Below are 24,678 nucleotides of genomic sequence, written 5' to 3' on the forward strand. Positions count from 1 at the left end.
AAAATTTCCCCTGTGATTAATAGTTGATGAGGCAGGGTTGGTTGGAGGGTACTACCAACATGTGGCCGGCAGGGCTCCTCCTCTGCAATCTCACGTTACACTCCATAAACTTGCCACTCTTTCCCACCTAAACGTTTAAAAAAAGGAGGAGGGCTCGCCTGTCAAGAATGCCTTAGAAGAGTTGTGAAAACAGCCAGCCAAAGGAGGGGAGTCATGCAGTTGTGGATGAAGCTCTCCCGCCGAGCCACAAGCCAGTCAGATCAGTGAGTGAGAGGAGAGGACAGCACGGCAGAGGGGAAAGTGTTAGGACCAGAGGCTCCGAAGGACGTCACAATCGCTCCCAGAGAGAGAGGGAAGCTCGCTGTCACAGGAAGGCGTCTATCCTCACACTGTGGAGCCTGCACAGAGACCATGATGAGCATTTAGGCAGCTGAAGGGGATTTTTCTCAGATTTACAGCCCTGATTATCTCTATCTGAGATTCAAACTGCTCCACAAGGAAAATACTTGCTAAAGACTTAAATCAAGACTGCATCATTATGGATCAACCAGCCAGCAGCTGCATGCGGAGCGCCCACCCCAGCAGCCCAATCTGGGGCTGCATGAGAAACCCTCACTCAGGCGTCCCAGGAGCCAACCTGCAGTCGCCCTACCAGCAGGCCTCTTTCTCCCTGCACCAGAAGCCCGAGTTCCTGGCCTACACAGACTTCACCAGCTCCTGCCTGGTGCCGCCTGCCCCCCACGCCGCCTACCCCCGAGATGACAGACTGTACCAAGAGGGCCAGGGCTACCAGAGAGCCGACTGGCAGTTCAACCCATGTGAGACGCGGGTGAGAGCGCCAGAGGCCTGCCCGCCTGTCGTGGTGCCCGTGGTAGTAGGTTCAAACGGAAGTGGAGGCCCAGACCTGGACAGTGTAGGGGGAGACAGGCTGCCAAGAGCGGCGTCCGGGTGCCTGGAGGGAGAGTACTCGCCACAGAGCGTGGCGTCGGCCGACTCGGACAAGAAGAGCTCCAGTAAGAGGAAGAGAGATGTCACAGGTGAGGAGTGGGGTGGAAGGGAGGCAGCCGGGGTGAGTTAGGGACTGTGGGGTTGTAACAGATTTAAACTTTACACTGTAAAAACTGGTCAGTTGTCTTTAAGTTAACATCATGACTGAACAACAGTAGATGCATGAATTTCTCTGACTTTTAACTTCTCATGGTCTTGTGGAGCCACATTACAATAATAGTTAGGATACAAAGTGTACTCTTCCCTGCAAATAATACTACATTTTTATTCTAAATAATAGCAAATTTAGCAAAAAAAAAAAAAAGACATTTTTTCTTAAAGAAAACGGAATTATCATAACAATACCTAGTTCTCCTAATAAATATAACCATGTTTTCTTAAGAATAACACCAATTTTTCTCAACAATATCACCAAGTTTCCTGCTACTGCTAAAATTTCCTTCAAAATGAAAAGCATTCTTTAAAAATAATACCAAGTTTCCCTAAAAAATTATCAGTGGTGTAGTGCAGGATATGTGCAGCTATGCAGAGTATACCCTCTTACTTTTAGTCTCCATAAAGTAAACCCACTTCTAAATAAAGAGTATACCCAAAAATGATTATATAAATTAAGAGTATTTCCACTTTTACATGCAACACATCACCACTACAAATAATCCCTACATTCCCACAAATAAACAAAGTTTTCCTGACAGTTAATACCAGGTTCTTCGAAGAAACAATACCAAATTTTCATTGCAAAGAACGCCCAAGTTTACCCAACAATTTCTTAGGAATAATACCAATATTTTACTATGAATGGAACCACATTTTCCTAACCAATAACAACAGTTATCCTATCAAGTGATATCAAATTTCTATGAAAAATAATGCCAAGTTTCCCTAACAAATAATACTAGGTTTTTCAAAGAAATAATTCGAATTTTCCCTTGCAAACAATACAATGTCTTTATTGCAAATACTTAAAAGTTTTCCATAGAAATAATACCAAGTTTACTTGACAAATAACACCAAGTGTTTGTCACAATAACACCTAGTTTCACCACAAATCATACCAAATTACTGGGTTTTTTTTACAAATAAACTTTCCCCCAACTTTTTAGCAAACATCCATTATTGAGTTTTCTTAACAGTTAACACCATTACCCTTACAGTTACACCAGACGCAGTCTTAACAATTAATATTATTTGATGACAAGTGTTGCAAACTTAACTTTTATTCTCATTTTGGCACCACAAGCCTACAGGACTGGTGAAAACAAAGTAAATAATGCAGCTAGTCGACTCTACTACTTACTTTGAGTTAAGTCAACTTGCAACATTAAACAGTAAAGTTGTAAAATTCACATTTATGAAACCCCAACAAAAGTAAAAGTACTAGACACTATATTTTGGTTAATTTCCTGTTTTTAACTGCCAAAAAAATGCAAGTAAATTTTTGCACACTGTTTGTATTGCACAAAAACATTCGTACAGAGATGTTGCCTATATTTTAGTGCAATTTGGATAGCATGCAGGAGTTAACCTGCAGTTTTAAATGTATTTAGTCCAGTTCTACCAGCCTGTCTCTTCAGTTTCAGTGCTACTAAATGCTATCGATCATTACAATTAAAGTAGTGGTGCACTGTATGAGATTTTTTGCAGATACACGATTTGTAAATATTTGTAAAAATTAATTTCAGTTGATACCAGTATTGGTACCGGTATATACATGTAGTTCAGACCTAAAACTAAAATATTTAAAACACATTTCAAAGACTTAAGAGGACTTAGGCAAAAAGGCATCAGCTGACAGGTTTTATATACATATGGTTGATATTTACAGATGTTATATCAGTAAATCGGTGCATACAGACGAATTTCGACTGTCTATAATTGATTTTTTTAAGCTAATGTTGTTTTAAATTGTTATACAGTGCATCCCAAAATGAGAGAGAACCATTTTAAAACACACTTTATTGAAAAAGTAGTGAATTGCTGAAAAGTGTTGTCCTCAAAAGAGAGCAGAGCATTGAAAATGTATCCAAGGACAATTAGACAGGCAGGTTTATTTATAGAGCACCATGCCTGCATGAAGCAATTCAAAGTGCTTTAGATGTAAGAACAAAACATTTATAGCCTTTAGAGCATCAAAAGACAGCAGGAAGAAATTTAATACTTGTAAAAATTACAACTGAAAAAATAAACATATTGGAATAAAAAATATCATGGAGGGCATTTCTTTATGTCTACTTTAAGGTGATGTACAAAGTAGTGTAAAAACATAAAAGTTAAGAAAAAGTGTGGGAATTTCCCAGATTGGATGCATGACTACTATGATGCAAAGAAGACAAGTGAACAATCTGATCTCCTGCAGTAGGATGTGAATAAAAAGTCTATATAATGGGCCTCCATGACAGCTGGCAGGGTCTCAGACTGTCTGTATTTCCTCACTAGATTCATCTGAAGGTAGAGCTGTAATCAGATCAGTATGTGAAAGGTGAGTAGGTGACAGGACTTTGTGTTCAAGACTCACACTTGAAGTCACACTTGCATCCTCTCATTGTTTTAGAGCTTTCATTTGATTAATGAGTCGTGAGAATTTCATAGCGCTGCTGCTGGAAATCGACTATTGTTTAATAACAGTGAGCACATTCAGGATGACATCAGGCTTCTGTGACGGGGAAAGAAGTTGAGGCATCACAGCTGCTCCAAGCTGAAGCTGTGAATCTTTGGTGTAGAATAAGAAGCCTAAATGGGCACAGTCAGTGCAGAATAAAACAGCAGAAAATAAGTTATCATCATTTTACCTAAATTTGCCCTAAAGTTATCTTTTTAGAGTACTCAACAAGGAGTTTTTCAGTGTGCATAACCAACACCAGTGAGCAAATATGACGAAATACTTCAAATGCATGCATGAAAAAGCCTCTATTTTAATTCTGTTTGCTGGTTTAGAATTGCCCTCCGTTTCCTTTTATACCTTCAAGTTTGGGTTTCAAGCACTGAAATAGTACCTTTGTATGCTTTTGGATTACAGCACAATTTATCGCCCATATCAACTTTCACTCTTGCTAATAGGAGGCAAAAAGAAACGGATATCCATGACGAACCAATTCCTAAAGTTTCACACAAAACACTCTCTGTAGACTAAAGAAAATATTTAAAAGTTTTAAAAAAGATCAGAATAGAAATATACATTCAGCACATCTAAAGGGTTCATATTCCTTAGTGAAAGGTGTTCTTTTTTTTACTCTAATAGATGGTGATTAATACAATCAGACTGGCAATTTCACCTCTACAGCTCAGAACTGCAAAGTGTGAAATATCCCTTTAAATTGGTCCTGTATTCTGGAGTATGTATGCTGTATAGTAATATGTAGAACTTTTTATTTTATTCAGTGAATTTTGATGAAAAGACATCATCTGTCAGAGTGCAAAGCTGCTTTATTTGTCAAAAAGTTTACAAAATGCTCACATAGGGAACCACAGAGCTGCAATATAAGCACAGCCTAATATTTGGAGGATAATAGTAAATGAACCTTTTCTAATTCATGCATTAGTTTTGTTTCTAGCACTTAAAACTCATGCAAAAAGCAAAACTGTCAAGATATTTCATTCTGTGTGCACAACCTGAAAGTATGACACCACTGAATAGTCTTTAAATGCTTTTAATGTTCGTATATGAACTATTCAAATATGCTGAAACAGTACCCCAAATTGGCAATGAAACAGGGCTTAAATTGGTAGGGGGAAAGGGTCATATTTGACGAAAAATAATCCTGAAAATGTGCTATATTAGCATAGCTATATAAGGGCAATGGTTCCTAAGTTTTCATGGGATCTCCACCCACTTTTATGATAGATAGTTAAGCCCAATCCCAAAACCAGGATCCAGATGAAAAAGAGATGCATTACTGTGAAAATAAACAGCTATTTTAATTTAATTTTTAAATCACAGCACTGAAAATACCAGTCCTTGCCAAATTAATGCTATGTATATGTATTATCATGATGTTAGTTAAAGTGCAGTCAAATTATGAAAACCTCCACCCCACCACAGATCTTCAGGAGTCTTCACCCCCAGAGTGGGAACCAGTGCAACAGGGAACAGGAATTGAATATTCATTCAAAATATGAATATGTCTGCTCATTTAACAGACATATAACTGTGTTCCCACTGCAGCCCAACAAATTCTGATCTTTTGTCCATATGATTTTTTTTTTTTTTTTTTTTTTTTTTTTTTGGCTGTTCACCATCAAATTCCAGTAGATCAAATATGTGTCTGATTTAGCACCACATATGAAAGTGGCCTGAATCTGACATGAAAAGATCTGATTCAATGCTGTTCACACTATCAAAAAAAGATCAGATTTGAGTCACATATTATAAAAAAAAAAAAATCAGATTTGGTCACTTTTAACTGCGGTGTGAATGTAGCCTGTTTCATTTATATGTTGTAAAAATCAAATACTGTAAATATTTATTTAGGTTTTTGCACATGCACTATTTTATATAAGATGTGGTTGTTTTGGCTTGATATTAAAAACAAACACACGTGATGCTCAGTATGACAGCTCTTAACGTTGGCACTGCACATTAGTCTGTATTAGGAAAAAATAAAGCTTGCATAGCATTGCAATTTTAAAATGCAATTAATTTTGTAATTCCTAAAGTTAATTGCAATTAATCTCCCTTTTCTCATATTCTAGAATTCCACAATCTTGCATTAGAATTTTGGTTAATTCTAGATTTTTTTACCATCTTGACTCACTGTTTGGATACAAACCTGCTTTTATTTTGAAAGAACATAAGAAACCCTGGGTAGACCAAGATTACGACATGAAGTTAACCACAGGAAAACGGAACTTGTGATGGATTAAAAGGAAATAAGACAGAAAAAGTAAATGTTTGATAACACAAGGATCAGATGACTTTTGACTCACCCACTGAGCTGTCTGAGGCTTTAAAGTGAAATGAAACATTGAGGAGCAGTGGTGGACTTATTTTACATCACTGTGGCTGCAGTGGTTTAACCAAAGTATGCAGAAATAGACAATAAAGTGTGCACTTCAAGCAAAAGAATGGACTAATTGTGGACTTTACATGCATCATGATAGATGCATAAAAACTGCAGTCTTTACAAAATAATTTGTAACTGGAAACAAGTTTTTTATTGAGTACATGAGCACAATAATCATGATTTGAGTTTATATTTGCAAATCTGATATATTTTAGATATACAAGGATGTTGCCGGGTTTTAAGTTGTATTTAGCTCCTCTGCACATCTTAGATTAGATCAGGAAATATTAACTTGGAAAAGTAGCTAAATATGACAGCTTTTGTTGCTTACGTAATTGGACTCACTCTATTGATAGAGTTTCCAGCAGTTAAGGCACTTGTTAGAACAATGGAGATCAGACGTCTTACTCTATAGTACTAAGTCTTCATGTCTACTTTAAAAGAGCATGGATTATTTTTTATATTATGAATAAAAAAACGGACTAATGTCTGCCACAGCCAGATTAAAGAGGGATTGTGTGGGTGTACCGACCCCCCCTCTCCCTCCCTTTCTTACCTTATTGTAACCTCCCTCACTACACTGAAAACATGCCAGACCACGTCTGGTAAAATCACTCTGCCTGTGAGCCCACTTTTTACATTCTTATCCATTGACATTTTCCTGTCGTTAAGCCGTAACACAATCTCCCAGTGAGTGCATGCAACATGTCTGACCACTACATCAGCTCTGGGTTCTTCAGAAAAGAGACTTTCACTTCTCTGTGTTGACTCACAGATATAGGAGAGCATATATTAGGAAAATGTCCTGGAGGCATTCACGTTACAGACAGAGCTGCATGTGTCTGTGTTTAGACAGATATGGAAATGTGGGGCATGTTTCATAAACCATGAATGCTTTATCTTACTATGACTTCATCATTCATTCAACAGTGTTCAACATGGGGGATGATTTTAGCATCTAACTATGAGAAAATACAAACCCATAAAAAAATACAGTACCATCTGACCTACATATCCGAAAAGCTCTCAAAGTTAACACCAACTACCACAGTACATTGTGCTTTCAGAATAAAACAGGCTTGATATAAACAGAAGAGAACTTTGTTAATTATAAAAACAATAGAAACATATGATACAGAGTTTAAAACACATTGTATTAAATAGATAAACCATAACAATCTACTGAATTGTTTTTTAAAGTATTTAACACTCATTATGGCTTAAATTTATAGACCAACATCATGCTGTACAATATCAACTACAGTATCTGCTAGAGGTGTGACGATCCATCAGTGTGGATTGATACATTGATTGCCCAATCAAACGAACAGAAAGTCAAACACCAATTTACACCTTCACCGTTCAGCCACGCTTTTTATTTTGAAATTCTCTTGCACAGCTGTCAGACCATTTCCTCCCAGCTGCATGTTCAAACATGCTAGCAGTACACAGGCAAACTGCATTTTTATCTTTCACTGGGATTAATGGACAAAAAAATGTTGATGTCAATCAGAGACTCCTAGATCAAAATCGAGTGAGGGCAGAACTTCTGATAGCAAAAGAAAATGTACAAAGAATTTATATCAGATTGTATCTTATAATACTGATCATATATCATACTGATTGCATCGCATTAAACTGATCATATCGTACGTATCATACTGATCCTGCCATATCCTACTGATCGTATCAAATTGTACTGATTGTATGGTATATCATATTGTATCATATCTTATTGATCGAATCATATCGTACTGATCAGATTGTATCAGATCGTTCTGATCATACTGATCAAAACATATCAGATCATTTTGATCGTATCATAGTGATCATTCTGATCCTACTGATCGTATCGTATCAGATTGTTCTGATCGAACCGTATCATATCATACTTATTGTATTGTACTGATCATATTATATGTTTAAGATCAACTGATGGTATCCTATCATATTGATCGTATCATATCAAACTGATGGTATCATTTTGACTGTAGATATATGGATTAACTGTATCCTATCATATCTTACTTATGGTAACATAGTGATCATATTGTGTTGTATTTTACTGATCATATCCTTTGTTATTAATGGTATTGTACTGATCATATTGTATAATACTTATTGTATAGTATTGGACTGTGTTGTATCGTAATGAAACTGGTGATTTACACCCCTGGTATCTGTTATGTTTGAATATGAGTATCTGTACTAAGCTTATTATTAGATGTTGGTACATCCCTACACATTATTTAAGGTGGATATTTGATCTAGGGCTGCATGATAAATAATTTTATCATCTTCATATAAGTATTTGCAGTAAACACACTGCAGATGTGTTTATTAGAATTTAGCAAATTTAAAACTATCAAATGGAAAAAACGATTCTTCTTCACTACATGAAGGCCTGAGCAGTACAGAGTGCTCTCATACTATTTTGATGTAGTCAGATTAAGCTCATGCTGGCTACTAGCTTCCCTCAGAGTGAGTGGTGCCAATTTAGTGGTGCAAAGAAGATGCAATTTGGATTTTTTTTTCTTCATTTCAGGTATACTCATCTCCATTTCTATCCTTATAACTATATAAAACATTATTGCACATCACTTTTTCTTGTGTCCTGCAGGCCTGAGATGAGACTTAGAACTGTCTGATTCAAATGTTAATTGCCCATATTTGAAACTACATAAACTCTGTGCATTTATTAGGACTAATGTATTTTTACAGACCATAATAATACATTGCATAACAGAAAAGATATCAGTGTGTTAGTTGTTCTAGTATCATTCAGTCATAATTTCAGGTATAAAGTAAAGTCTAAAAATACACCTAAGGAAGTCGTACATTTTACCAAGCATAAATTAACTGTATATACACCAAAATAAGACTCTAAATCTCCTTGAATTAAATAATTCACATTAAGAAGCACGCATTACTTGACTATAAACAATGTAGGACATGCTGAACAACTTGTGTGTTCATTTACAAAGTGTTTGATGTGTAATAGTCACTCATTATTTTATCACTGCTTTATAAAAGTAAAATAAGTTCAAATGAAGTGCCGCCGGTAAAAGATCCTAGTTTTATTCTTGGCTCTTACTTTAACACTAACGCACGTAATTTTCACCTTTGCTCTCTGCTTTAAACAATCACTAACTTACAGCAGCTTTAACTCTCCCTATGACGACAAACTCCTTTTCGCACCATCCACCCAAAAAATGCACCAAATGCCGTTTGACTGCTGGACCCCGCTGGGCGCAGAAGCCCTCTCCCCTGCAAGTTTATGGTCTCTGGCTGTGCTGGATATTTATTGGGGGTCTGTTTAGTGTGTGCCCTGGCTGCCAGGTGTTCAGTCTGACTAAACCTGCTCCACAGCAGAGCTGACGAGGCCACGGCTCGCTCGGGGCAGCGCGTCATTAATGACACTTCAACAACAATGAGAGGGATTCTTGGCTCTACACATGGGTGCTGCAGCACAAACACATGGTTGAACACATGTCCCGGTCTGCCCAGCCACATCTGGATCAGGTACTGCTGCCGTGGATTTCACCGTCTGGCTCGCTGCTTTGGCAAGAGCTGAGTAGAACTTCTCACTTTGACAAATTAGAACCATTTTCTAAAGATTACATCAGCTGTGAGTGTCGCTACCATTGCACAATTATTGCCCCAAGTCTTTTTCGAGAGAGGTTCACTGAGAGTTAAATCAGCTTGCTTTATTCATGATTCATGATTCATGACAGAACTTCAGCTAAATTTCTAATATTACTGGGGTTTGAGGAGAGGAGACTTGGGCTCGGAAATACATTGAGTTTAAAAGATAGACCTAGCCTAGAGCCGAAATCTTGATGTTTTAGGGGCAGGGGCAAAAATGATGATAGGGCACTTACTGTGTTCAGTGGGGCGCCATTGTTCAGAAAGTTGTCATTTACAGTTCCATTTATGGAAATATAGTCAGAAATCCTGGTTAAACTTTAACGTGTTTTTCTTATGATTATACCTTCTACACCTCTGTAAAAAAAAGACAAGGAATTACGAACCATTTTACCACTGATTTATCAAAGATATATAAGAAAGGTATTTTCTAAAACAAAGGCTTTTCTGTGGGTTTTGACCTTCTGTACACATGCAAACAATTTTAGATTATTCACTTTTTCAAAAAACGTACGTTTTGGCCTGTAACGTCACGCTCTGAGCTGCTCTCTCCTCTGTTTAACATCACTCGTATGTGATGATATTACTTTGACAGACATAGCCAAACTTGCAAACCAGATTTGCCACATAACTTCTGATGTGTTTACACATCCACACACAAATGCTCAAGTTGATGAACATAGATGCCCGAATGAACTACAGGTCTCTGCTGCTTCATGTAACACTAGAGAGTTACAGATCCTCCTGCCCAGTTCAGATTGGACAACACTGAAAATGAAATGTGCATTACGGAAAAACAACGACAGGAAAAAACAAGCTAGTGTTGGCATTGCGTGATCTTTACAGCAGTACATTTTTGTGTCTTCATGTGGACAAAGGTTTTTTAAAATGCTGTGGGTGTGGACAGGATTATTTTTTAATACAGATAAGGAAAAACCTCAGGTTTCAAAGATACCTGTCTTCATGCGGACAAGGCCTGAGAGGACACCCTGCCCGCTGGAGGACAAGCCTGGACAGCACTTTCTTACGGTCCACTGGAAGGGCAGCATGGAGGGATATTTATCATGTATTGTCCGTTAAAAAAAATGATCCTACCTCATACCCCATACCTATAATGCACTGTGTCTAAAAATCCTGACGTTTGTACCCCTAGTGTCCAATTTGGTCCCATCTACTTCCATTATAATTTGATTTTCTGATCCTGGAGCAATAAGGGCATTAAAACATGCATACAGTAAATGCTGGGGTTTTTTCTTTAGCCTTTTGTTAGTTTTAATTGTTACAATTTTCCACCTGATGGCTCAGTTTTCCCTATGGTTGTCAAAGGGGAGAAAACATAACTTTTTTTTAATAATGTCCAAACAAAAAAAGTTTGAAAAAATATTAATGTGTGCATTTTTATAGCTTAATGTATGAAATGAGCATTTTGGTCCAAAAGGACACAAACAGGTGTGAAATTAAAGGGATGCATGAAGGTTAAGACTCATTTATGCTCCACGTTTGAGCTGCATATACGGACGGACCTTTCTGTCTGTTTTTGTCCGTTTTCGCGGGGTTTACACATACGGATCAAACGTTGCATACTGTTGCAAGTTGTTGGCAGTGTTGAGCAAAGCAGCTAACAGGAAAACAGCAAACAGCAAAGAAGACACATTTTAAAGAACTCAAGTAGTAATCGAGTTTTCTGAGGAAATATAAACGAATAATGAGTGAGTTATTAGAAAACACAAACCTATTAATGATGCTAGCTCACCTGGGCACAGAGACAGACAGTTTTAAGAGTAGAACTCAGCAGAGGACGGTCCATCCTTTTTTTCGCTCTATGGGACACATGGAGCAGCATCAGAGTAGCTCTATGAGAGATGACGCCCTCCAGTGGATTAGTTTTTTAATGTCCATTAAAATCGTATCCCAGTCAGTGCATGGTTAGAGTCCAACTTCGACAATGTTCTCAACTCCTGGAACACCTGTCTACCGGTCAGATGTAAGTCGCTTTGCATAAAAGCGTCTGCTAAATGACAATGACAAATGCAAGATCATATGAGGGTGTTGATGGTTGTAAAGTTAGAAATGCACATTGTATTTCATGCGTGCATAAATGAGTCTTTGGAGGGGACTTGCCAAATATGTCCAGAGGGCACTTCATCAACTTTTGTTTATTTGGAGGGCATTTAAGAGGCAATTTGTCGAACTGTGGCTATTGAGAGGGCACCAAAGAGGGCATTACACTGTGTTCATTTACCTTAGGGGCATACAAGATAGCAAGTCTGCAGTTTTTTTTTTTGTTTTTTTTTTCCAAGATTTATTTTTGGGCATTTTTGTGCCTTTCTAGGATAGATGAGGACAGTGGATAGAATCGGGGGAGAGATAAGCGGGGTAAAGGGCCTCAGGCCAGATTCAAACATGGGCCGTCCGCGTACATGGGGTGCACCTTTAACCACTAGGCCGCCTGCGCCAGACTTTTATCCTGCTTTGATAAAAGTTTAAGAAATATATGCTTAGATGATACCATTTACACTGAAATTGATTATAGTGATTTGGGAAAAAATATGCCTAAAGTTCAGTAGAAAGATCATTTATAGAAAGAACCATCCATCCATTTTCTACACCACTTAAATACCATAAGAAACAGTAAGAACAACTGGCAGCAATAAACTTAGCGATCCATGAAAAACTATTTGAAATGATCAGTCTAAGTGGGGAATTATCTGATAATTTATTTAATCTATATAGGAGTATTGATCTCAATGATATAAATGAAATGATGTTGATGGCTGTACAATACCAAAAAGTATCATAAAAAGAAGACTAGTTAATTAACTAGATTAGTTAATTTATTGTTTTTATGATTAAAAAAATGGAGGCAAACTTCTTCACACTGTACAGATTGTACAAATACATTGCTGACATTTTCTGACAAATTATTCCAACGTTGCCACTGCATTTATGCAATTTCAACTGTTCTCTTTTAATAAAAAAAAAAAACTGAATCATTAAGATAATGAAGGTTTTATCATTTTGAAACTTAGAGTATTTAAAAGCACAGAAAATTATAACAACCTCAATTTACAGAAATGTTGATATTTTGCACAATTTAGACTGTGAGATGGAGTTTTTATGCAATTTCAGATAACTAGAAATGAAAAATTGCTTAACATTGGCAGTCTGGAACTTCTATTTTTGTTGCTGTGGTTTCAAATAGGCCTAAATATTGGTTATTTCTTTATTAGAATCATATTAAAGATTGTGATTCTTGCATTATGACAATTCTTTATTTCCTTACCGAAAAAAATCCAATAATTTTCCATCCTCATCACTCAGCCCTAGCCTGTTGGAAAAAAATGAAAATGCATTAATGCATTCTGTCAGTATTTAAGGCTGATATATGTCTGTAAATATCAGCAGGGATTTTCACATCTGCTGAAAATGATATTCCGCTGTTAATATTGTGCCTCGAAAGTCGTCTAATCCCACAGATTTTATGCGTTTAATCTTAAACCCACATTTCCTGTTAGACCCGTCCAAACTGACCGCCATATTCATAAAGATATCAACGTTTTCCTCCTGATGTGTTTGCTGTCATGTTGCGATGAGTTAATGTGAATCTCCCCCTCACTCCTCCGGAGGGAAAAACCTCCCGACACACACCCACGCAGCGCTCGGACCTGGACACATCCGCACCTTTGTTCTTTTGTTAGAGGCTTTAACGATGTTCCGCCGCATTCCTCTGCTAACTCGGTCCCTCTGTGGCTGAGCTGGTGGCCCCTGCCCTGCCGAGATATTCTCTCACACATACCAAGAACGGAGGTTTACGTGCACGGATTTCCATGCTCTTAAACGTCCTTACACGTAAACAGAAAATAAAGGCAGAAAAATTGTTGCACAATCCCAGTATTGCACAGACTGGACATGCCGATTTCCTCCTCGCTGCAGGTGAAAAGAACTCATAAGCTCGGGTCAGGGTGGTCTCTTTTTAAAGTGCAGGTTTTGGTGTTTACTATATGAGGGGGCCCCCACTTAAGAGTCTTTGGAGTTGTGGTTTGTTGGTTGGACAGGTCCTTGAGGTTGGTTTAATAGTCGACAGGAGGCTGGTCAGACATGAGTGGAGGGCTAATTTGAGTCAGATTAGGAATAAAATGAAATTTAGACAGTTTATTGTTAGTGGTTGAACTATATAGAGGACATATCAGGATACCATGGCAAAAATGTGTCATAACCTTCCTTAAAAGTACTTTTTTCACTGTTGTGGCAAAAATAAGATGAATATATGCATATTCAATTTATAGAGGTGTTAAAATATATATTTTTTAAATTTTTGCAGGAGCCAAATAGGCAGGGCAAGTTTGTTTATTAGGCATCATTAATGCAAAAACCAATTGAAATTATGTATTTATTTTGAGAAGTACAGAAAATGACATCAAGCTTAAATAAGAGCTAAAAAAATCAAATTTAAGTTGGAATATTGTTACATTTGAATCTGTTCTGTGGGCGTTTCATCCTGATAGTGCTCTAGAGTTCATGACTAATGAGTCTTACCTGTGCAGTGGACAAAGATTCATCTGCTGGGTTTGTCTAATCAATGTGGATTCTATTTAATAATGCATCCCTAAAAAATCTTCCTAGGATTTAGGTTCTCAGTTTGCTCCGTCTGTGTTGGACACAGCCCTAAGCTGCCTCAGAAATCCCCCACAGTTTTGTGGTGGAAAAATCCACTCTGAGTCTTTGCACTTTCACACCAAACAAGGATAAGAATGCGCCATAACTTTCATTGGAGTATTTGTTCTGCTTTTTTTGGAAGAAAAGAAAGAAAACATATTTCATCCTTAAAAGTGCTGAAATCATGGTTTCTTATTCTTGCAATAGCCATGTAGGTTTGACAAGTTTTAAAGAGCAACCATTTATAAAAAAAACCAAAACAATAAAAGTGCTCTTAAAGGGCATTTAAGAGCATATAAAGACAGAAAAAAGATTAAAATGGAATAAAATTAAATATTGAGATGCAGGAAAATGATATCAGCTTCATTTCAAAAAAAATATTCTTGAATTGTATCTTTGCTCTTATGTGACATTACATTGCTCTGAACCTTATGATTACGAAGCCTTACCCCCATGTATACAGTTCATCTGCTGGTTTTCCGTAATCAGCACGAATGCTGTTCAACAGTCCATCCCTAAAAATCTACCCAAGGATTTAGGCTCTCAACTTGCTCCGTCTGTGTTTGGCACAGCCTTAAGCTGCCTTGGAAGCCCCCCTGCAGAGGATTTGTGGTGGAAAAATCCACTTTCAGTCTTTATGCACAAGTAGAAAAAAGACAAAAATGTGCCACGACTTCCTTTAAATAATGCATTTTTCACAGTTTTAGACATAAATAAAAGTAAGAAAGTGCATGCAAATCTATATCTGCAGAAGGGCTAATATTATGGGTTTTTTTTGGTAACATCCAGATAGCCAAGACAAGTCTATAGAGCAACATTTATACACAAAGCAATTTAAAGTGCTAAAAAAAAGCGAACATATATAACATTAAAGGCATTAAAAGGCACTAAAAACATTAAAATGAAATATAATCAAATAGAAGGTCAAAAGAAATACAGAAAAAGACATAAAGCAAAAATAAGAGGCCAAAAATTAAAATATACTTGAATATTACTGAAACTGTCAAAGTTTTTCGTGTCAAACAGTTGCGTTTAGAAGTCCACATCCACTTATTAACCTGCTGGCCTGTCTTATCAGCACAGATTCTGTGTAATGCTGCATGACAGAGCATCTAAGGCTTATGTTTAGTTCTGTTCATGTTAGGGACAGCCATAAGCTGAATCAACAACCCCCCCAAGTCAAACAATTGCCTAGGACAAAATTGTGTTATAATTTTTCTTGAACGTATTCATTTCCCCCTACTTTACACAAAAAGAAAGTAAAATATCTGCATAACTTTCTCTGAAATGACAGTTTTTGTTCTCTTTTGCAGCAGCCATAAAAAAGCATTAAATGTATTTGCTTCTGAAATTGCATGAAGTATATTTCCTTTCTGCGTCTCTCTAGATATCCAGGAGTCCAGTTTTAAAGTGGATTCCAGCTGCAAGGCGAGGAAAGAGCGCACAGCGTTCACCAAAGAGCAGCTGAGAGAGCTGGAAGCAGAGTTCACCCACCACAACTACCTGACCAGACTCCGCCGCTACGAGATCGCCGTCAACCTGGACCTCACAGAGAGACAGGTACGCCATGTTTCCCCTCACACAGATACAGCAACATCCATCCAGCAACTCATGGAGTCATCAATGAATTATCTTAAATGCTAAAAAAGGAATACTGATTTAATATTTTTTGTACATTGTGAAAATAACTCTTTTTTTGCACAAGAATATCTCCAAAATTCCCCTACAAAAATCCAAAGTAAGCGTAGAGATTCATTTGAAAAATGCTTAAAGACACAAAAAGACAAACTGCTCATAACAAATGTGTGGCAGAGCATAAACAAATCAGCACAAACACTAACAGCTTCATTCCTAGCTGTATTATGTCGACACAAAATGTAAAAAAAAACATCACATTTGGAGCAATGCAATCGCTCATACTAAGGTTATAGTATCCACAGTTTTCCAGGGTTCTCTCCTACATCACAGTGTTAAACGTCATTGCATAGAAAATGTAATGAATAGCATTTTCCACAGTATTTGTCATCCTGTGGTTGTCGCAACGACATGCAGCTGTAATGATCGAGCAGCTGCTGCAGACTTGATGAAATCAGACGAACATGTGTCCTCACTGCTGGATCAAACCCCCGTCTGCTGTCAGGACCACAGTGTCCCCACTCCTTCTAATGAGGTCGCGGTGCCACAGTGACCACACATACTGCCGTCTGCTCGCTGATCTCTTTCCCAGACCTCCTCTGCTCACACAGACACAGTCTTATAGACAGCCAGGTTCCATCTTCACTCACAGCTCCCACTGCAACCCGTTGACTTTTTCCGACTCATCCTACGAGCTCTGGCTCTCCTCCGCCCTTTCAATCAGTCACAATGAGGAGATAGACCCAGAGACGGAGGGGCTGCAGCCTAGAGGGAGCAGATTCTTCTGAATCCCTGAGTTAAAGGCAGGAACTCTGAGTGGGATGAGTGGAAGTCACCCAAGACTTCTCTTGGACTAAGATTCTCAAAGAAATTCAGCCCTCTGGCTCTAAAGTCTTCTCAAGTTTGAAATTGAAGCTGCTTTGAGCAGTTTTTCAGTGGTTATGAAACAGAATAAAATCATTAAATAAGCTTCTGTGACTACAAATTTAAGAAAAAACATCAGCAACACGGCTAGCTTTGTCTGGACAGTAATTTTGAAAGCTTACATCCACCTTCGTAGAGTAGGGGTCAGACAGGATGATTTACAGCATGCTAAAGCAGCAGCCTCTTTTAGCTTATTCACAACATGTATTCATTATGAGACGTATCCGATGGTTTAGGGAAAGCATGAGCAGAACACCGGAAAAGAAATCTCATGTCCACTTGGGTCCACACATAGCTTAAAGTTCAGTTCATGTGACTGATGGTATCCTGCAAAGTTCACTACCAGCCAACTTTTTTAATCAAACATTTAAATGAAAAAATCAGGCAAACATTTGAGCTGATGATTGCTTAATTGTGATTAAAAATGATACAATAATTATAGCACATTTACCAGAAGCTGGAAAAGCCAATTTAACATTAAGCTGAGCATATAAACATGTGTGCCAAGTCTGACTGGCACACCTCTATAATGCAGTTACAGACTGATTCACTCTTGCAAGAGTGAACCTCAATCAGACTCAAACTTGACTGGGCATTCTGCACATGCTCAGTTCAAAAGTCACATTGTCATTTGTCACCTTAAAGAGATATTTCAGTATTTTTAAAGTTGGCCCGTATGAGGTGCCTAGCAGTAGTAGTTGTATTAGCCTCCAGTGATTTTAGTGAGCATTGCTCCTTTAAGAAAGACTTGCTGGTGGTGCCAGCCAGGAAGCTAGGCTGTACAGTATAACGAATGGGTACAGTCCTTCCACTGAATTTAGCGAGTTTTTAGTAAAAATGAGTCACAAAACAGTGTTGGCTCAAATGTAAGCACTTTTGAAAACTTTTGAAGCACTTTATTTTTATGTAGAATGCCTGTGTTTCTGTCACTATTTTCAATACAGGCTTTGGCTGTTGGTTACAGGTTCTTGCATGGCAAAATTGTCACAAAAACACAGGAGCTTTCAGGGTATGCAATAAAACACTTAAAACATTTTTTTTAAGTGAGCCAACATTGTTTTTTGGCCCATTTTTACCAAAAACTCACTACATTCCATGGAGAAACTGTACCCATCTGGTACACTGTATAGCCTAGCTTCCTGGTCAGTACAACCAGCAACTGTACAACCTTCTTGAAGGAGCAGTACTCAATAAAATCACTGGAGGCTAATGTCACATCTACATACCTCATACGACTCAACTTAAAAAAAAATGAAATATTCTTTTAAGCTAAAGCAGTGGTTTCTAAACTTATTTTTTATGCATGTCTAAGAAAGGCTGATCCTCCCCATGACCCTGAAAAAGAAAGATACCTTGCTGTCAAAAACTGCCATCAATTAAACCCTCTGAGTCCGACATTGTCGTATACGACAAGAAGAGACACAGATTACAAAAAGTTAAATAACTTCTGAATCATAAATCGTAGCCACTTACTTTTTTCCCTCTTGCAGCCTGCTGATGTGCCGTTCTAATGACGCTATCCACGCCTTTGTAGCCCATACAGAAGCTTTTCTAGCAAGCCTGGAACTTGGCTGACTTTATGGTGTCTTAAAGATTAAATCCACACCAGTTACTCCTATATTGAGCATCTTTTTTATCAGTTTTTGATTAACTTTTAATTTGTCTCTGCCGCTAGCTTAGCATGCTGTCCAGCAGTGGCAGGCTGTTCTGTCTTCATGTCATGCTTTGCCAAGCTGTGCACATCTTTACACTTAGCTCATGCAAGAAACTGCTTGAAAGCTATACATTGAGAGAAAGAGACACAGAGAGGCTGTGACGTGGAACTCTGTGTCACTGCAGACAGGAACTACTTGAATAATGGCTCAAGAATAGTGAATACAATCAGTGCAAGGACTTTTTTGTAAATAGTGATATAACTGCAGCACACACATTCTTAAAGCCCAGGTTTGCCTGAAGAAAAAGGATTTTTAGAGCTTGACTGTGCACCACAGGGTTGAAGTTTTACAAGCTTTTTAAGACAGTAAGACCAGGGAGGACAAATGGTTAAAACACAGCTCAGAGGGTTAATATATGCAAATATAATTAAAGACCCAGAGGTCTTTATCGTCCCACCCTTGGGGGGGTCTGATGCCAGGCTGCGAACTAATGAGATTAGAGGGATACTGAGCATTGCAACTGTATTAAAAGTAACGCCAATGTATGTATGAAATGTTAAATGCTGTAGAATATGCCATGTTTTGACTGTTCAAAATACAGCCAGTGTACAGTCAACAGGAAGAGGGTCTATAGCATCTAGCTGAAAGGGGAGTTTCACCGGAGAGCCTCCATCCAAACATCGATTCTCCCTTTGTGCATGTATACTGGTACAAGGACAGCAGTCCAGTTAAATTGCTAAACTGAGCTTTAATTGTTTCCTTCTGATGTACTGAAAGGGATCATGTCAAATACAACATGGTATTAACTTATACCAGCTTGTCTCGGTGTCATGTCTGCAGTCACATTTATCAAATGAACTCCACTCTGTTGTTTTCCTGCCACATTTTTACTGTAACCATCTTCAGCCTCAGGAAGTGTTTGTTTCTGCGTCTATTCTTGGCTGGACAGTTCAAGCATGATATCATTCTCATTCTCCTTCAGTGTGCTAACAGACGAGCTCCATCCACACAGAGAGAACATCCTGTGTAGGCTAACATCCTCATAGCTGACTCTTTTGACCTAAGATTCTTTCTGCCTTTGCTGGCTGAGGTTCCTGAGTCAGAACTGAACGATCGCTGACTGTTCATGCTCCCTGCAAGGCCGATGCAAGCTGAGCCAGTTTATATACCTCCATGGGAGATTTGTGGGGGATTTTTGACTGTTTTTCTGCTGACCATGTTGTAAAATGTTTCTAAACTCTGCCAAACAGAGAAGAAAACCAGTTATCATGTTACAAGATCCACATAGAAGAAGAAAATCTGCACCGTATCAATGCTACAGTTAACAAATGAAGATCATAATATTTTAACTCTTTATGACAAGTACTTGATGCATTGAATTAAGTAGAGTTTTAACTAATTGTCACTTATAATTTGAGCAGCTGTTCGTAAATTATCTAAATGTTTAGTCTCAAACACTGAAGAGTGATGTCTTCATATTGGTTATTTTGCCTGTTCAGCCATCTCAGCCCGTAAAATGTTCAATTTCTGTCATAGCACATCTTCTTTTACATTTTACTTTTACATTTGGTTTGTTTACACCTGTGACTTTTGCACATGCAAGGTGCCTTTGTCTCTTAATTGCCAAAATCACTTTTTTGATGGGAAGGGCAGAAGAAAAATCATACATGTTAGACTGTGTTAGGAGGTCTTAAGGCATGTCACATGTGGCCTTTATCGTCTTTCACTATGACACATTGCATGGCCACTTTTCAAGCAGACAGATCCCGAAACCTTACATCTGCTGGACTTAATATAAGTAAGTAATTTGTGGAGGCAATAGTAATGGATTAGGGATTTCTTCACTGAGCGCTGATCCTCTTTGTAGGGCACAAGTATCTTGTGTTTCAGTCAGATATAATCGTGCTTTTTAAAAGTGTAGTCGGACTTCCTCGCAGAGCTCTCCCAGCAATCTTTTTTCCTGCAATTTGAAATTGTCTACACATGGCATTACATCAAAACTTTTGTGCCATTTACAGCTGTGTCAGCTGTTCATATTGGGAAGAATATCACTTTTGAGCTGTTTTAAGCCTTGATATGACACATCAGGGCAAAAAGTTTAAAAAGCTCACATGGAGGGTAGATGGTCTAGTGGTTTAGTTACTCCTCATGTGTGGAGGCAGCCCAAGTCCAAGCTCGTTTCTGACTCTATCCACTGTCTTCATCTCCAAATTAAAGTACAAAAAGCCAAAAATATATCTTTAAAAAAAGCTCACACAGATACGGGGGTGGACATATGACCTGGCAGCCAAACCTAGCCCTTGGCTTATCTTTGATTAACCCTCAGAGCATGACCCTTGACTGTACTTCTTAGTTTCAGCACTAGGCAGTGGTACTATGCTAATTCTGTAAACAAACATTTTAACAATAATTGACAAATGGTTGACATGGTAAACATATTCTTCCCTGTCTGATGAGGAGCAGAGCCAGTCATAACCAGGACCAACCAGGCCCCCCTAAAAATCTGGTTGGACTCCGCTAAACCCTCATAATGACTGACTATTTGCCTTTTTACCAATTTACTAACCATTTAAATAACTAAGAAATTACTAAGCATATCTTAACCTAATTTGGACTTGTTTTACCAACTTTGATATCCTAAAACATGTCTCTCAATGCTTATATCTTTTCTGTTTGTGTCCCTAATTGCCCCCCCAGTCTACAGTCTTGGAGAATGGAGTCAAACAACACTTATGTATGGTCTGTCTCCACCAACAGTCCTGTTTGGTTCAGTACAGTCTGCTATTAGGGATGTAACAGTATCACAATCTTACAGTATGGTATAACCTCGGTGACAAATCCACAGTATGGTATTTATTGTGCTATTTAAAAAAAAAAAACTCAGAACAACAGATGAAGACTTGGAAAAAATGACATCAGCATTGCTCCACTAAAAACAAAAATACACTTTGTGCCCTGAAGACATACCATTTGAAACCGTCACATGTTCTGGACGGTATTTAGACACTTCTGATACTGTGGTACGGCAGTATTACTGACATATTTCACCCTTATTTGTTATCGTTTGTAGAAGTAAACCCTGATCTTGCTTGTGTTTCCACAGATGATGGCTGTCAAGCCTTGCTCATTGTGTTGGGAAATCTGTCTCTTTTTAACAATGCAGATCATTTGGTTCAGCTCAGTAGCAATAGCTGTTCTTTTGCTTCCGAACAGCTCTTCATTTGGTGCCAGTCTGGCTTTTTGAATGTGTATTATAGAACAACAAAAAAGAAAGAAGGAAACAGGCTCTAAATTGGAGCCAGCTCCGGTCATTCTACTTACCTCACAAGGTTCATTAGCTCAATAGTATATCAGTGTTTTCATTAAGAGCATGTTTATGACAAAATGAAGGTAAAAAGCTGTTAAAGGTGTGTAGTTAGCCTCTTAGTTCAGTATAAGACTCCCTGAGACTCTTGTTAGGGACTAGACTTTAGTACAGGTTCTGCAGGGCTACGTCATTTGTGATATTAGTTGCCTTCATGCAAGGAAAATCAGTCAATCAGTGGGAAAAAACAAATTTTTGTCATGTTTAGGAATCATACTCAGTGTATGTAGATACACTGCCTGGCCAAAAAAAAGTTGCCACCAAAAAAAAGGTCACACACTCTGATATTTCATTGGACGGCCTTTGGCTTTGATTACAGCACGCATTCGCTGTGGCATTGTTTCGATAAGCTTCTGCAGTGTCACAAGATTTATTTCCATCCAGTGTTGCATTAATTTTAATATTGATGATGGGAGAGTCTGACCACTGTGCAAAGCCTTCTCCAGCACGTCCCAAAGATTCTCACTGGGATTAAGGTCTGGACTCTGTGGTGGCCAATCCATGTGGGAAAATGATGTCTCATGCTCCCTGAACCACTCTTTCACAATTTGAGCCCGATGAATCCTGGTAATGTCATCTTGGAATATGCCCGTGCCATTAGAGAAGACAAAATCCATTGTTTAAGAAATGAGAAGTTACTCATTGCATCAGCTGGGGTTAAATAACTTGTTGCCAGCTGAAAGATAATCGCCCAAGCAGTAATTATCCACTAGGAGGCTCATACCTATTTGCTTAGTTAAATCCAGGTGGCGACTTTTTTTTGGCCAGGCAGTGTATTTTGGTGGTAAAAGTTTTGGCACAATAACTTTCTTTTGTTCCCCCTGATTCCTATTTGGCATTCTTAACTTCCTTCCCCCATCTGATATTCACATCATTCCCTTGGATCATCTGAATGCAATAAAACAAAATTTTGAAAGTCAAATTGAGATTTTAAAAGCCAAAATCCCAAGTTCATATTAATCTCAAATTCTATCTATATGCTGATGACACCATTTTAAATCTTTCAGATCAAGATAACACTTGTCATTTCACTCTCCGTTCTAATGTATATTTCCTTTATTTCTCTCTGACAGGTGAAGGTGTGGTTTCAGAACAGGAGGATGAAGTGGAAGAGAGTGAAGGGAGGACAGTCGTCTTCCCCTAACGACCTGGAGAACGACGACATAGACTCGGCTGCCTCGCCCAGCTCTGAATGAACAAAGTCTGTCTGCATTACTAAAAGGAGATGTGAACACAAAAGGACAACTTCTGAACCCTCACTTTTTATTTGGAAAGCTGCAGGAATCAAACATAACTTCCAAGGGAGACTCACTGAACATCTCCTTTGCTGTTGTAAATAGTCGATTTATGTCCAGAATGAACTGCATTTTGATACCCTATTGATAACTAATCGCCACTCTTTATTGTTTTTGTTTAAATATAAGAGATGAGACGTGTGGTCATTGTAGATCAGTGACAGAGTCCAGGCAGCAGCTTAAAGGCCAGAGATGACTTATCAAACCATGATGTTATGGTGTTTGAGTTCATCCCCTTTGGTTCCAGTAATAAAATCTTGGCCTTTGACGCTTGACTTCAACCACCTGGGAAAACTCAAGACTGCACAAGTTTTGCCAAGCCATAAGTGCCTCCCAATCTTTTTTTTTTATTTTGTCAATTTCTTTTTTTCCTAGAATATAGTGTTTTTTCCTGTCATGCATTTTTCTATTCTTTTATACGTTTTGAATGTTATAGATCAAACACAGATGTTGCCTGTTTCTGCAAAACAAATAAATGATCTACAAAATGGGAAAAATATCTCTATAATTTCTTCCAACTGCAACAATGGAGTCAGGATTTGACAGGAGGTTGGTGTGTTTTATTGGATGATGGTTTTATCATGTGTGGATCTCTGGATCAGACGTGATGGTAGCCTCGAACTCAACAACAAAACAATTGCTGAGCTTAGGAGAAGTGGGGTTCTATTTGCTTCTGATGCTGGAGACTGCTTTCAAAAGTTTTTCTGAAATAGGGAATAGTGTGGACTTATTTGTATGAGTACTTTCATGTCTTGTTTTTTTTTTACTTTGTTAATGCCGACCATGTTCCCCATTTTATCAAGGACAATGCTAAAGCCAAAACCAGAAAAAATGGCATAAAATTTCCTTTAAACGTGCAGTCATGTGCATTCGTTTTAGGCATGTTGCTGGACAGCCAAGGCAGATTTTGGGCCCTTGGGACAGCTACAGCATGACCAGGGGTGTGTAGCAACCCCACTATCTGCCTGGACAGTACCCAAGGCTGTGCTTACTTGCCACATCCACCTCCTACTGTGCCGTTAAGATGTAGACTATATTTTCTTCAACAGATTATTTTCCCATATCTCTGGTATTATACAAGGACATCTAGAGCACAATGGGGGCTGTGTCAATCCTCCTTCCTTCCCAATGGTGCCCTCAGGTAGCTTACTCACCACATCTACACCTTACTTCAGCCTCAATCGTTGGTCCCAAGATGCCTAAAGTTCCACACAAAACTGTACTTTTAGGTTGAGTCCGATTTCTAATTCTGACCCCTTCTCCAGTGCCTTCTTTGCCCCCTAAAAAGAGTTACAAAGGGTAGTGGTGTAATCACCCCCAATGAAATGGGCCAATCCTTCAAGCAGACCCTGGTACACAATCAGTTGTCATCAAGCGCCTTTACCTAAACAGACAAGACAATAACGGACATTTCTAATGCACCGTCTATGACCGTGGTCATTGATCTGTCATGGACTGTTGGCATCCATATCCATCACATTTATCATACAAACAAA

The 24,678-nt window shown here is 38.3% G+C and overlaps 1 protein-coding gene across 1 annotated transcript; it reads left to right on the plus strand.

Annotated features, from left to right (window-relative positions):
- Positions 1-154: 154 nt before the first annotated feature.
- meox1 (mesenchyme homeobox 1) lies at positions 155-23,669 on the plus strand. The gene is made up of 3 exons (XM_041815512.1): positions 155-1,037; positions 15,697-15,869; positions 22,961-23,669. Exons 1-3 carry the CDS (start codon positions 539-541, stop codon positions 23,081-23,083), a joined length of 795 nt encoding a protein of 264 aa, XP_041671446.1. The 5' UTR covers positions 155-538; the 3' UTR covers positions 23,084-23,669.
- Positions 23,670-24,678: the final 1,009 nt, after the last annotated feature.

Source organism: Cheilinus undulatus, linkage group 20, assembly GCF_018320785.1.
Source record: "Cheilinus undulatus linkage group 20, ASM1832078v1, whole genome shotgun sequence".
NCBI classification, from domain to species: Eukaryota; Metazoa; Chordata; class Actinopteri; order Labriformes; family Labridae; genus Cheilinus; species Cheilinus undulatus.

What these genes read in the sequence shown, in the direction of transcription:
- meox1 (XM_041815512.1), top strand. Translation starts at nt 539, where the DNA reads ATGGATCAACCAGCCAGCAGCTGCATGCGGAGCGCCCACCCCAGCAGC. An exon ending in GAGGAAGAGAGATGTCACAG is followed by an intron (nt 1,038 to 15,696) that starts GTGAGGAGTGGG and finishes GCGTCTCTCTAG; the next exon opens with ATATCCAGGAGTCCAGTTTT. An exon ending in TGGACCTCACAGAGAGACAG is followed by an intron (nt 15,870 to 22,960) that starts GTACGCCATGTT and finishes TCTCTCTGACAG; the next exon opens with GTGAAGGTGTGGTTTCAGAA.